Below are 15205 nucleotides of genomic sequence, written 5' to 3'. Positions count from 1 at the left end.
CAGCTATTTTGCATTCAGAGCTGGTATTTTCCTAACAAGAAACATTTATATGATTATTTCCACCACATGCAGAAAGGAAAGACGGAGCCTCTCAAAGTGCTCCTGAGCATTAAGGAACAAGGATCACAAGAACAAACAGGTTAGAACTAGCAATGCAACATTCCTGTAGCTTAAATACCTTGATACTGCTTTTTAGACACACTTCACGGAATTCGGTCAATACTGCAATGTGTGACTAGTTATTCACGCTCTGGGGTTTTAATGTGAGATTTTCCTAATGCATACAGATATAAGCCTAATTTTCAAATAGGTCTAACCCCTCACTCACCCTCTTTAATTGCAGCTCTGAGAAACAAACATGCAAGGGCATAATCCTACCCCCAATACTTATCTTAGTTCTCACTGGAGTTCCGCATACAGCCCAGCACAGGACTTAAAATTCAGCACAGTCTAAGCATGTGTTTTAGTCTCACTGCAGTCAACAGGACTTACTGTATTCAGAATTTTATATTGCCATCACTTGAGTGCTTCCAGAAGTCCAGTAAGCACCACAACTAGCATTTGCCCTGTGTGGTTCTCCTCTCTTTTCCTCCTGGGTAAAGGGAGGGGGTGTGGGCTTAAAAAGCATGTGTACTTGTGTCTTGCCAAATTAGGGCCAACAGCAAGAACAGCAGAACCTTAGTTACAAACCCCTCAGGAATGGAGGTTGTTTGTAACACTGAAATGTTTGCAACTCTGAACAAAAAGTTATGTTTTTTCTTTCAAAAGTTTACTAAGTCACTGTTCACTTATAATGATTCAAAGCTGTATTATGCAGAAGAAAAATGCTGCTTTGAATTATTTTAATTTAAATGAAAGAAGCACAGAAACAGTTTCCTTACCTTGTTTCAAATCTTTTTTCTAAAAAACTTTCCCTTTATTTTTTTAAATAGTTTAACACAGTACTATTCTTGCATTGTGGCGGGGGGGTGGGGGGGGACATTTCTTTGCTGCTGCCTGATTGCATACCTCTGGTTCCAAATAAGGTGTGTGGTTGACCAGTCAGTTCGGAACTCACTTGGGATGTGGAAGCCCTGTTTTCAAAATCTCTCCTCCACCTGATTTGGTAGGCCTATCTCCAGGAGAGAGTTCAGGGCTGAGTATCCCAAGTGGAGACAGGCACCTAAGATGCAGATCAATGCGAGTTAGCCCCTTAAGTCCCTTGGTGGATCTGGACCCAAAGCCCTGCCTCTTTCCTCTGCATTTAACATAGGCAGCTCCCCACTCAGCTTGTGGGCTTCTGAGAATCCCTTTCTTGGGTACCTGACTCTTCCCTTGCATTGTATAGGGAGCTGGGTACCTAACCCAGGGCTGCCTAGGAGTTCCTACATCCTCTTTGTGAATCTATCCCTATGTGCCAAAATAATGGTTCTAAACATTTATTTTTAAAAAGTTACTCCATGTTTCCACTATCCACCTTCACAATTCAGTACAATGGAGCCTTCCACATTTGAAGAAATTTTAGTATTTGTTAGTGATGCAAAATCAGAAATACAAAGAGGGCGGCAGTCTAACACCTGTACATAACGGCTTTACATAAGTTTGATCTGAATGGTATTGTAAGGAGATAAATCAGGGGTGGGCAAACTTTTTGGCCTAAGAGCCACATCTGGATGGGGAAATTGTATGCAGGGCCATGAATGCAGGGCTGGGACAGGGGGGTTGGGTGCAGGAGGGAGTGCTGGGTGCAGGAGGGGACTCAGGGCAGGGTGCAGGAGGGGTTGAGGGTGCAGGCTCCAGCCTGACACCGCTTACCTCAAGCAGCTCCAGGGTGGCAGCGGCGTGCAGCAGGGCTAAGGCAGGCTCCCTGCCTGCCCTGGCTGGACGAGACCAGCACATCCAGCAGTGGCTCCTCGAGGTGGGGTGGGGCTGCCCCTTGCCTGCGGGTACCACCTCCGAAGCTCCCCTTAGCTGTGGTTCCCCGCCAATGGGAGCTGCTGGTGGGGGGCGGTGCCTGCAGGCGAGGGCAGCGCATGGAGTCCTCTGCCGTCCCTCCTCCTGGGGCCGCAGGGACATGGTGCCGGCTGCTTCCGGGAGCAGTAGGGGACAGGGCAGGCAGGGAGCCTGCCTTAGCCCCGCTGTGCCGCAGGGTTGGCAGTCCCGCAGGCCAGACTGAAAACCCTGATGGGCCGGATTTGGCCCGCCGGCCATAGTTTGCCCTCCCCTGAAATAAATGAACTGACATCAGTGTCACAGGTCAGAATTAAGTTGACTTTATGAATCATGTGAAAGTTGTGTCCTCAAATTTACCTGTAAAACCTGCAGACTCACTTTCTTTACCTTGTTTTATTTAAGTGTTCATGAATAGACCAATATACAAGTACATACACTGCTTATACTTCAACCCATTATTTGTTAATGCACAGCAGCAAGAACACACGTAGTCTTTTTTTTTTCCTAATATTTATTTTTTTTCACCTGCAAACTGTAGCAAAACATGATCAGCTTTATTAGGCAGACAGGTATCCCTCTACATTATAGAGAATGTAGGCATGTCTCATAAATAGATAGTTAAGGGTTAATGTCTCTTTTACCTTTAAAGGGTTAAGAAGCTCAGTAAACCTGGCTGACACCTGACGAGAGGACCAATAAGGGGACAAGATGCTTTCAAATCTTGGTGGAGGGAAGTCTTTGTTTTGTGCTCTTTGTTTTGGGGGTTGTTCGTTCTCGGGACTGAGAGGGACCAGACGCCAATCCAGGCTCTCCAAATCTTTCTGAATCAGTCTCTCATATTTCAAATTTGTAAGTAACTAGCCAGGAAAGGCGTGTTCGTCTTATGTTTGTTTTCTCAACCTGTAAATGTTTCTTTCTGCTGGAAGGATTTTTACCTCTGTTTGCTGTAACTTTGAACCTGAGGCTAGAGGAGGTTTTCTCTAGGCTATATAAATTTAAGTACCCTGTAAAGTATTTTCCATCCTGATTTTACAGAGATGATTTTTACCTCTCTTTTTCTTTAATTAAAAGCTTTCTTTTTAAGAACCTGATTGATTTTTCTTTGTTTTAAGATCCAGGAAATTGGGTCTGGACTCACCAGGAGTTGGTGGGGGAAAGGAGGGGGGAATGGTTAATTTCCCCTTGTGATAAAAGATCTAAGGGGTTTGGATCTGTGTTCCCCAGGGAAGGTTTTGGGGGGACAGAAAGTGTGCCAGACACTGACTTCTGGCTGGTGGCAGCTTTACCAGATCTAAGCTAGTAAATTAAGCTTAGAAGTGTCCATGCAGGTCCCCACATTTGTACTCTAAAGTTCAAAGTGGGGAAAGAAACCTTGACATGGTGAGCAGCGGTGTGGGATTTTTTTTATTTATTTTTTTTAAGAACCAAAAGCCAGTGAGGTTTTTCCCTCTAGCTGCTTGGAAAGCAGCCTGAGGGAAGAGGTGTTAAGTTTTTTTAACAAGGGTCTTTGTTAAGAGGCTTCAAGCTGTGAGCAAACAGCCAGCAAAAGGCATTTACAAGCTGAATTGTTTTCTTTCTTTCTACCTCTCAGGTATAGCTAGTTAGAAAGTCTCTGTTAACCAAGCAGCCCTGAGCTGTGGCATCCCAGTCAGTGAGCTGCAGAGGGGTGTGGCCAGCACAAGAAAGCAGGAAAAATGAGTTCCAAGGAAACAGTTAAACAGAAAATGGCTAGGCTGGAAGCAGAAGAGAAAGCCAAAGAGGCTGACCACTGCAGAACTATGGAGATGAAACAAAGAGCTGGAGATCCAGAGGGAAGCCCACCAGCAAGCCCTGGAATTAGAAAAGGCTAAGCAGGATGGAACAGCCAACCCTAACAACCCTTCTCCAAGTACTGATCCCCATCCCAGGAAATTCCCCACCTACAAGGCAGGTGATGATACTGAGGCCTTCTTAGAAAATTCTGAAAGGGCCTGCCATGGGTACAGCATCTCTGCAGACCAGTACATGATAGAGCTGAGGCCACAGCTCAGTGGACCCTTAGCAGAGGTGGCAGCTGAAATGCCTAAGGCACAAATGAACGATTATAAAAACTTTTTCAAACCAAGGCCAGAATCCAAATGGGACTAACCCCTGAGCATGCCCGTCGGCGGTTCAGAGCCCTAAGGTGGAAACCCGATGTGTCATTTATCCGACACGCCTATCACATTGAAAAGAATTGGGAGGCCTGGATATCAGGAGCAAGTGCTGAATCTCTTCCTTCCTAATGCAAATGGAGCAGTTCTTAGAGGGTGTTCCTGAGGAAATAGAAAGGTACATCCTAGATGGGAAACCCAAAACTGTAACTGAGGCGGGGGAGATTGGAGCCAGATGCGTGGAAGTGGCAGAAAAGAAAAAAACTACTAGCAAGGGGAGCGAATATCAGAGGGGGCAAACCAAAAATAAACCCTATCACCAGAGGCAACCCAAGACCCCACCTACAACCCAAGGAAAGCCCCAGACACCCTATTGTCCCACCTCACCAGTCTCCAGCAACCCACCTTGGCCCAGTGACCAGTCAGATGGGCGATGTTTTAAATGTAATGAACTGGGACATATAAAAGGTCAACTGCCCCAAGAACCCCAATCGAGTACAGTTCATTATAACACCATCACACCAAAGATCCCTACGCCCAGATGCCTCTCAAATACCCTCAGAGCGAAGGGAAACCTTGAGAGTGGACGGGAAGGTTATCACGTGGAGAGACACCGGGGCACAAGTGTCAGCTATCCACCAATCCTTAGTGAACCCCAAATTCATCAACCCAAAGGCCCAAGTGACAATTCACCCATTCATGTCAAAATCTTTAAACTTGCCTACAGCTGAATTGCCTGTCCAGTACAAGGGCTGGTCAGGAATGTGGACTTTTGCCGTCTATGACAATTATTCCATCCCCATGCTAGTGGGGGAAGACTTGGCCAACCAGGTGAAGCTGGCCAAGAGGGTGGGAATGGTCACCCGCAGCCAGGCCAAGCAAGCTTCCACACCCATCCCTGTTCCTGAGCCGTCCACCAGGGCCCCGTCTGTGTTACCAAAGACCCAGACAGAGGTGGTGGAACCGGATCCCCTGCCAACAACTGAAACAGCCATAGTGCATCCAGTCCCCGAACCGGAACTGGAAAAGCAACCAGAACCATTGCCAGCACTGACACCAGCGCTTGCAAACCCATCTACCACTCCAACGCCAGAGGGCACCAGCGGGCCTGAACTGGCAGAAGCAGCAGACAACCCTACCCAAGAGGCTCAGCCAGAGCCTGAAATATCACCTAGTGCACCAGCGGAGAGCGGTTCACAGGCAACGGAAACAACCTCATCACCTACATCGCTTCCACAGGGACCAAGCCCAAGTCCACAGTCTAAGGAGGAACTGATGTCTCCAGCCTCAAGGGAACAGTTCCAGGCTGAGCAGGAAGCAGATGACAGCCTTCAGAAAGCTTGGGCGGCGGCACGGAGCACCCCACCGCCTCTCAGCTCTTCTAACCGATCCCGGTTTGTTGTAGAACAAGAACTTTTATACAAGGAGACTCTTTCTGGTGGACTCCAGGAAGACTGGCATCCTCAAAAACAGTTGGTAGTTCCAACTAAGTACCGGGTAAAGCTCTTAAGCTTAGCCCATGATCATCCCAGTGGCCATTCTGGGGTGAACAGAACCAAAGACAGTTGGGGAAGTCCTTCCACTGGGAGGGAATGGTCAAGGACGTTGCTAATTACGTCCGGTCTTGTGAGGTGTGCCAAAGAGTGGGAAAGCCCCAAGACCAGGTCAAAGCCCCTCTCCAGCCACTCCCCATAATTGAGGTCCCATTTCAGCGAGTAGCTGTGGATATTCTGGGTCCTTTCCCAAAAAAGACCCCCAGAGGAAAGCAGTACATACTGACTTTCATGGGTTTTGCTACCCGATGGCCGGAAGCAGTAGCTCTAAGCAACACCAGGGCTAAAACTGTGTGCCCAGGCCTTAGCAGACATTTTTGCCAGGGTAGGTTGTCCCTCTGACATCCTTACAGATTCGGGAACTAATTTCCTGGCAGGGACGATGAAAAACCTGTGGGAAGCTCATGGGGTGAATCACTTGGTTGCCACCCCTTAACCACCATCAAACCAATGGCATGGTGGAGAGGTTTAATGGAACTTTGGGGGCCATGATACGTAAATTCGTAAATGAACACTCCAATGATTGGGATCCAGTGTTACAGCAGTTGCTTTTTGCCTATAAGGCTGTACCACATCCCAGTTTAGGGTTTTCACCATTCGAACTTGTATATGGCCACGAGGTTAAGGGGCCATTACAGTTGGTGAAGCAGCAATGGGAGGGGTTTACGCCTTCTCCAGGAACTAACATTCTGGACTTTGTAAGCAACCTACAAAGCACCCTCCAACACTCTTTAGCCCTTGCTAAAGAAAAGCTATAAAAGATGCTCAGGAAGAGCAAAAGGCCTGGTATGATAAACATACCAGAGAGCGTTCCTTCAAAGTAGGGGACCAGGTTATGGTCTTGAAGGCGCAACAGGCCCATAAGATGGAAGCGTCATGGGAAGGGCCATTCACGGTCCAAGAGCGCCTGGGAGCTGTTAACTATCTCATAGCATTCCCCACCTCAACCGTAAAGCCTAAAGTGTACCATGTTAACTTGCTAAAGCCCTTTTATTCCAGAGAAGTAAAGGTTTGTCAGTTTTACAGCCCAGGGAGGAGATGAAGCTGAGTGGCCTGAAGGTGTCTACTACGAAGGAAAAAGTGATGGTGGCATGGAAGAGGTGAACCTTTCCACAACACTGGAATGTCTGCAGCGGCAACAGATCAAGGAGCTGTGCACTAGCTTCGCCCCAATGTTCTCAGCCACCCCAGGACGGACTGAACGAGCATACCACTCCATTGACACAGGTAATGCTCACCCAATTAGAACCCGAGCCTACCGGGTGTCTCCTCATGCCCAAGCTGCTATAGAACGGGAGAGCCAAAACATGCTACAGATGGGTATAATCTGCCCCTCTATCAGTGCATGGGCATCTCCAGTGGTTCTAGTTCCCAAACCAGATGGGGAAATACGCTTTTGCGTGGACTACCATAAGCTAAATGCTGTAACTCATCCCGACAACTATCCAATGCCACGCATCGATGAGCTATTGGAGAAATTGGGATGTGCCCAGTTCATCTCTACATTAGATTTAACCAAGGGTACTGGCAAGTACCGCTAGATGAACCCGCCAAAGAAAGGTCAGCCTTCATCACCCATGCAGGGGTGTATGAATTTAATGTGCTTCCCTTCGGGCTGCAAAATGCACCCACTACCTTCCAAAGACTTGTAGATGGTCTCCTAGCAGGATTGGGAGAGTCTGCAGTTGCCTACCTCGATGATGTGGCCATTTTTTTCTGATTCATGGGCAGAACACCTGGAGCACCTGGAAAAAGTCTTTGAGCGCATCAGGCAGGCAGGACTAACTTAAGGCTAAAAAAGTGTCAAATAGGCCAAAACAGAATGACTTACCTTGGACATCAGGTGGGTCAAGGAACAATAACTCCCCTACAGGCCAAGGTGGATGCTATCCAAAAGTGGCCTGTCCCAAAGTCTAAGAAACAGGTCCAATCCTTCTTAGGCTTGGCCGGATATTACTTGCGATTTGTACCACACTACAGCCAAATCGCTGCCCCACTAACAGACCTGACCAGAAAGACACAGCCAAATGCAGTTAAGTGGAATGATAAGTGTCAGAAGGCCTTTACCCAACTTAAGGCGACACTCATGTCTGACCCTGTGCTAAGGGCCCCAGACTTTGACAAACCATTCCTAGTAACCACAGATGCATCTGAGCGTGGTGTAGGAGCAGTTTTAATGCAGGAAGGACCGGATCACAACTTCCATCCTGTCGTGTTTCTCAGCAAGAAACTGTCTGAGAGGGAAAGCCACTGGTCCATCAGTGAAAAAGAATGCTATGCCATTGTGTATGCCCTGGAAAAGCTACGCCCGGGGACGGCATTTCCAGCTACAAACCGACCATGCTGCGCTAAAGTGGCTTCCTACTGCCAAGGGAAACAACTAAACTTCTTCGATGGAGTTTAGCTCTCCAAGATTTTGATTTTGAAATTCAACACACTTCAGGAGCTTCTAACAAAGTAGCTGATGCACTCTCCCGTGAAAGTTTCCCAGAATCAACTGGTTAAAAATTGTCCTTGAAATGTGGAAAATCTTGTAGTTTTACATAATTAGTAGTATATGTAAAGGTGCATGTGTTTTATTAATCTGTTTATTCTAAAGTTCTAGGAAGAAATCACCGCCTGTGTGGTTCCACACTGTCTGAGATTTGGGGGGCGTGTCATAAACAGATAGTTAAGGGTTAATGTCTTTTTTACTTGTAAAGGGTTAAGAAGCTCAGTAAACCTGGCTGACACCTGACCAGAAGACCAATAAGGGGACAAGATACTTTCAAATCTTGGTGGAGGGAAGTCTTTGTTTTGTGCTCTTTGTTTTGGGGGTTGTTCGTTCTCGGGACTGAGAGGGACCAGACATCAATCCAGGCTCTCCAAATCTTTCTGAATCAGTCTCTCATGTTTCAAATTTGTAACTAGCTAGCCAGGAAAGGCGTGTTAGTCTTATGTTTGTTTTCTCAACCTGTAAATGTTTCTTTCTGCTGGAAGGATTTTTACCTCTGTTTGCTGTAACTTTGAACCTGAGGCTAGAGGAGGTTTTCTCTGGGCTATATAAATGTAAGTACCCTGTAAAGTATTTTCCATCCTGATTTTACAGAGATGATTTTTACCTCTCTTTTTCTTTAATTAAAAGATTTCTTTTTAAGAACCTGATTGATTTTTCTTTGTTTTAAGATCCAGGGAATTGGATCTGGACTCACCAGGAGTTGGTGGGGGAAAGGAGGGGGGAATGGTTAATTTCCCCTTGTGATAAGATCTAAGGGGTTTGGATCTGTGTTCCCCAGGGAAGGTTTTGGGGGGACAAAAGTGTGCCAGACACTGACTTCTGGCTGGTGGCAGCTTTACCAGATCTAAGCTAATAAATTAAGCTTAGAAGTGTCCATGTAGGTCCCCACCATTTGTACTCTAAAGTTCAAAGTGGGGAAAGAAACCTTGACATAGGCAGACAGGTATCCCTCTACATTAGAGAGAATGTAGGCATGTATAAATAGAAGAGCTCTTTTGGAATGGAAAACATTTTGGAGAATGAACAAAACCTCCAATTTGACTTCATGACTTCCAACAGCAATGGTTAAAATGATGGTAAGTAATTCATTCCAAGAGATACAACAGCACCTCAAAGTGGCTGATCTATTTCCCCAATAACATTTTTCACATAATGTGTTAAAGTTACAAATACTGATATGCACAAATAGCTATTTTCTAAGAAAAAATATGTACAGTACTGCAGCATAATGAATGTGGTATCTGCAATTACTTATTAGCCAATTTTAATATACATGATACCGCTACTTTTCTCCTGCCAATTCACAGATTAAGGATGTTACCACAGCCCTCCGTTTTGCACATATTATCTGGTGGTTTTAATACACAATGCAGGTTTGTTTTTTTTTATTAAAGACTTCTCTTGTGTTTAAAGCTAAGATCAGTGAAACAAGACAACAGTGCAAGAGGCGCAGAGATGTTATGTGACCAAATAAGAGTTCTTTTGGGTAAAGTGTCTGTAAGGCTATAAGAAAGGATTGGTTGATGAGCTTCCTGTTGGAAACTGTCCTGTTGGTGCACCAGCCTGAAAAACAGAGAAAGGCAAAATAAATAAATCAAATGTACAAACTGTTTTTGCACATGGCAAACCCTAAAACAAGTACTGTATCTGGATGGGATAAAAAAACCAAACAAAAGCCTGTTGCCACCTTGGTAATAAAGATTTCCTTTTTATGTTACAGCTTAATACTAGGGATGTCAAGCGATTAAAAAAAATAAATTGCGATTAATCACACTGTTAAACAATAATAGAATACCATTATTTAAATATTTGCAGATGTTCTCCACATTCTCAAATATATTGATTTCAATTACAACAGAGAATGCAAACTGTACAGTGCTCACTTAATTTTTTATTACAAATATTTGCACTGTAAAAAACAGTATTTTTCAATTCACCTAATACAAGTACTGTAGTGCAATCTCTTTATAATGAAAGTTGAACTTACAAATGTAGAATTATGTACAAAAGGTAACTGCACTCAAAAACAAAACAATATAAAACTTTAGAACCTTCAGTCCTACTTCAGCCAATTGCTCAGACAAATAAGTTTGGTTACAATTTGCAGGAGGTAATGCTGCCCACGCCTTGTTTACAATGTTACCTGAAAATGAGAACAGGCATTCACACGGCACGGTTGTAGCTGGCATCGCAAGATATTCACGTGCCAGATGCACTGAAGAGTCATATGTCCCTTCATGCTTCAACCACCATTCCAGAATACATGCTTCCATGCTGATGATGAGTTCTGCTCGTTAACTATCCAAAGCAGTGCAGACTGACACATGTTCATTTTCATCATCTGAGTCAGATGCCACCAGCAGAAGGTTGATTTTCTTCTTTGCTGGTTCAGGTTCTGTAGTTTCTGCATTGGAGTGTTGCTCTTTTAAAGACTTCTGAAAACATTCTCCACACCTCGTCAATCTCAGATTTTGGAAGGGACTTCAGATTCTTAAACCTTGGTTTGAGTGCTGTAGCTATTTTTAGAAATCTCACATTGGTTTCTTCTTTGCGTTTAGTCAAATCTGCTGTGAAAGCGTTCTTAAAACGAACATGTGCTGGTCATCATCCAAGACTACTATAACATGAAATATATGGCAAAATGTGGGTAAAACAGAACAGGAGACATACAATTCTCCCCCAAGGAGTTCAGTCACAAATTTAATTAACAAGCTTCAGCAGCATGTCCTCTGGAATGGTGGCCAAAGCATGAAGGGGCATATGAATGTTTGGCATATCTGGCACGTAAATACCTTGCAATGCCGGCTAAAAAAGTGCCATGTGAATGCCTGTTCTCACTTTCAGGTAACATTGTAAATAAGAAGCAGTCAGCTTTATCTCCTGTAAATGTCAACAAACTTGTTTGTCTTAGCAATTGGCTGAACAAGAAGTAGGACTCAGTAGACTTGTAGGCTCTAAGGTTTTACATTGTTTTGTTTTAGAGTGCAGTTATGTAACCAAAAAAAAAAATCAAACATTTGTAAGTTACACTTTCATGATAAAGAGATGAGGTGAACTGAAAAATACTATTTCTTTTATCATTTTTACAGTGCAAATATTTGTAATAAAAATAATATAAAGTGAACACTGTACACTTTGTATTCTGCGTTGTAATAGAAATAAATATATTTGAAAATGTAGAAAAACATCCAAAAATACGTAATAAATTTCAATTGGTATTCTATTGTTTAACAGTGCAAATCATCATGATTAATTTTTTTTAATTGTAGTTAATTTTTTGAGTTACTCACATGAGTTAACTGCAATTAATTGACAGCCGTACTTAATACTTTATGTATTGTTGTGCTTTTTGGTGGTTTATTCTAAAATATAGTAACTCCTCACTTAACGTCCTCCCGGTTAACGTTGTTTCATTGTTACATTGCTGATCAATTCGAGAACATGCTCATTTAAAGTTGTGCAATGCTCCCTTATAACGTTGTTTGGCAGCCACCCGCTTTGTCAACTGCTTGCCGAAATAGCAGCTCGTTGGAGCTAGCTGGTGGGGGCTTGGAACCAGGGTGGACTGGCAGCCCCCCCCACCCCCATCAGCTCCCCACTTTCCTAAGTTTCCTGTGCGGCAACCACACAGCAGGCTATCAATTGCCGGACAGTTCCGCTGTCCCTCCCCCCACTGCCATGTGCTGCTCCTGCCCTCTGCCTTGGAGCTGCTCCCAGGAGCTTCCTGCTTGCTTTGCATGGGGTGGGAAGGGAAAGAGTGGTGCTAATGTCAGGGTGTCCCCCTCCTACCGTTCCTGTACCCCATCTCCATAGAGCAAGGGGGACACGACAGGGCTCAGGAAAGAGGGAGCTTGCTGGCAGCAGCTGCTGTCTCAACTTGCTGATCTACTTAAAAAGACAATGTACTTAGAGTGGGGTCAGCGTACTTAAAGGGGAAATGCACATCTCTCTCACACACAGGGTGTCTCTCTCTTTGCCATGCTGTGACTCCTCCCTCCATTCCTGCTGCCTTGCAGAATAGGAGGCTATATTAACAACGTGTTAACCCTTGAGGGCTCAACTGAGTGCTAGTTCATCATTTAGCAGTAGGGCATTCCCCGAGAAATAGCCCACCCTCTTCCACCCTCTGACTCCACCACCTCAACCAAGCTTCACAATCACCATTGCTGTTTCGCTTAAAGTAGCATTTTTCAGGAACATAACTACAACATTAAGCGAGGTGTTACTGCACACCCCAATAAGATCATTGTACATAAATACCCAGTCTGATTTTGAACAGACTTATCAATGTCATGTCATCTGAATACTGAATTGCATCTAGGAGATCACATGCTGCCTTCTCTAAGTTAAAACAAAATCAAGCTGCATGCGTATCTCTTTTTGGACCTGTAAGATTTACTATTACTGTGTAATAATTCTCACTTACCATAAAAGGATTACTAGCTACTCCAACAGCAGCAACTTGTCCAAAGGGGGTTACTACAGGCTTTGCCTGTCCAAATGCAGCAAAACCTGCACCTTGTCAAGATAAAAGATGTTAGAAGTAGCTTCATATTGGTGTCCAAGCCTTTAAAGGCAGAAGACTATTCCCTATAAGCCCACTCCCACCACAGTGACGCAGGTTAAACCTTTTAGTGCATTGGTAATTTGTCCATCAAGGCAGCAGGACTGGGTCAAATCCGGTCCATAATTTAGCCTCTCTAAATATACATTTATGCAAAACTTCAAAACAAATTTTAAAAATCTATGAATTTTCTTTCAATTCCTATGAAAACATGTTTTTAGAAGAATTCCCGTGACTGTTTCTAAGCCAAAATGCTCCAATGTTGTTCTAGTCCATGACACTCTAGTAAGTTTCTAATCAATTTAACGTAATCAGAGTGTTGATTAAATCTCTGTTCAGTTTGTGTACACACAGTGAGATCAATATTTATCAACATTTACCAGTAAAAACCTAATCCTTCCAAGCCTAGCTATAAGCCAGGCCTATTAATGGTTTTCCAGGAAGAAATCAGGCCAAATCACTGTGATTTTCTACTACACATTTCGTACAAGGTAACAGTACAGTAGCACAGTAAATTACAGCATCTTTTTAAGTGTTCAGAATCCACATACTCTGCCTCCCTAAAGCTAATACCAACAAATATTATTGAACCAATAATACTAGAGATACAGCTTTATAATATTAGTTACAGTTACAAGTGCATTAATCAGTGTTAATATAAAATGTTAAAGAATAGGAAAAACAAAGTGGCTACTTTTGTGTTACTGAAAAAAGGAAGCAAGAGTTGGGTGGTTATTTCTAAAGGTTCCAAAGTCATTCCTTCCTGACTATATTCCAGTGCAGAGTTTTCTTTTTGGACCTTTTCCTGCATGTAAAAATTCATAAAAAAATAATGTAGGCTATTTTCTTTGATTCTCTCTAGCCCTCTCCCCTTTTTAAGGTTTGAGGAAATTGTTATAATAGTTTCCAGACACATACAGGAGTGAAAAACAAACAGTCTCCTTCCCTGCACAAAAGTTTCAGTAAAAAAAAATCCAACTAAAAAGTCTCACTATCATTTTGTTTCAAAGATAGGGATCATAGTTATAGCAATAAAATTGGAGAAATTTGACAAAGATTATACCATGCCATAAAAGACCATGCAGAAACCAAGTTCTTTAATCATGCAATTATATACAGTTGCAAGATCATCCCAAAAGATCCAAGATAAGGAAAATGTACACTAGAAGTTAAGTATCATATTGGATTGCTAAAAGGTAGTTAGGGGTATTTCATAGTCAGTTTTTTGCTAGTAGCAACATACCACAACTGACACAAAAATTAAGATATACTCTTTACATGCAAGAAATTTCCTTTACATAGTCCTACTTGCTTAACCAAGATTTTTGGTATGTATGAACTTACCATTTGGTTGCTGAGCAAAAGCAGTCTGTTGTGGGAAAGCTCCCTGGGTTGGGAAGGCAGGCTGCTGGAAATTGCCACTGAAGCTAGTAGGAAGACTGTAGGATGCAGGAGTTCCAAATCCTGCAGGCATGCTCATGGATGCTGTGCCAAATGTTGCCGCTGGCAAGGGAAGTAACATTCAATTACTTTTAATTTACAAGTAATTTCTTATACAAAATTTACTACAATGCCACTCTAAGAAGAATCTTACTAGCTTCCTAATACCCACCCAATTGCCAGTGGGTGGGTTAGTCTCAGCTTCCAGTAACACTAAATTAATTTGCTCACTAGAAATTAAATAAAATACATGCGAGATAAAAAAATAAAACTAAATTGCAAGAAGAACACTGTCAAGTTGGCTAGGTCCAACTTTTCTGATTATATTAGTATCTGTAAAATCCATGGAATTCGTTTCCATGTTTTACTTCTACTCAAGTGCTTCCAAAAGTTATTTCTGGTAGAATTAATGTGGAGGCCAGTACTTACAGGCAACACCAAAAAAACAGCATGTATGTTTAACGGAAGAAAAGGTTAGGTCTGAAAAAATTTCAGTTTATAGTTTCACCTTGGAAATTATAAACAATGAGAAAGTTGTAAAATTAATCTTCAGTGTTCTTTTAAAATAACTTCCTACCATGCACAGACTCGTATAAAAAATTCCTTAGTTTAAGATTGAGGTAATGCTTTAAAAAAAAAAAAAAAATCTCATCTGCCTCACTGTTACTGAACATTCCAGGTAGAACAAACCTGCGGTATTTATGCACCCCAGGCATGTCTTCAGAGAAATGTTGATTAAGAGCAGCACAGTATGACTAGCAACAAAACCATTATTAAATCCTTTGGGGTTTACTGTGATTAATATTAAACAGCACACAAAGCTTTTTGGTATGAACATAAATGTTAGGCATTTCTGCAGAATTTTTGCTCTAATTCAGCATTAAGTGTAACCATTCTTTTAAAATGTTACAAATTTTAATTTGACTTTCTTTGGTATAAAATTTGCATAAATGTAATTCCAAATCAACACATCAGATTAACTGAAAGGTAAACTATTGTCAGAAAAGGAATGGTGAGAGTGTATATATTTAAATAACTATTAAAACGGAATAAGACAAGTATGGGATATAAATTAAACAGATAATTG

At 42.8% G+C, this 15205-nt stretch overlaps 1 protein-coding gene across 8 annotated transcripts in view; it reads right to left on the bottom strand.

Moving 5' to 3' along the window:
* Positions 1-9484: 9484 nt before the first annotated feature.
* AGFG1 (ArfGAP with FG repeats 1) overlaps positions 9485-15205 on the bottom strand; it is a 73585-nt gene continuing 67864 nt past the window's right edge. For 6 of the 8 annotated variants that reach the window (XM_045031465.1, XM_045031464.1, XM_045031460.1 and 3 more), the window contains 3 exons: positions 14023-14181; positions 12541-12632; positions 9485-9677 (listed from right to left, as the gene is read on the bottom strand). In XM_045031465.1, coding sequence (XP_044887400.1) covers positions 9618-9677; positions 12541-12632; positions 14023-14181 — 311 coding nt within the window. In that variant the 3' untranslated portion in view covers positions 9485-9617. The remainder of the gene's footprint in view (positions 9678-12540; positions 12633-14022; positions 14182-15205) is intronic. The other 2 variants (XM_045031461.1, XM_045031463.1) reach the window with 1 other exon arrangement.

This window comes from Mauremys mutica, chromosome 9 (assembly GCF_020497125.1).
Source record: "Mauremys mutica isolate MM-2020 ecotype Southern chromosome 9, ASM2049712v1, whole genome shotgun sequence".
Classification (NCBI taxonomy): domain Eukaryota; kingdom Metazoa; phylum Chordata; order Testudines; family Geoemydidae; genus Mauremys; species Mauremys mutica.
This window is presented reverse-complemented; position numbering and strand designations above follow the sequence as displayed.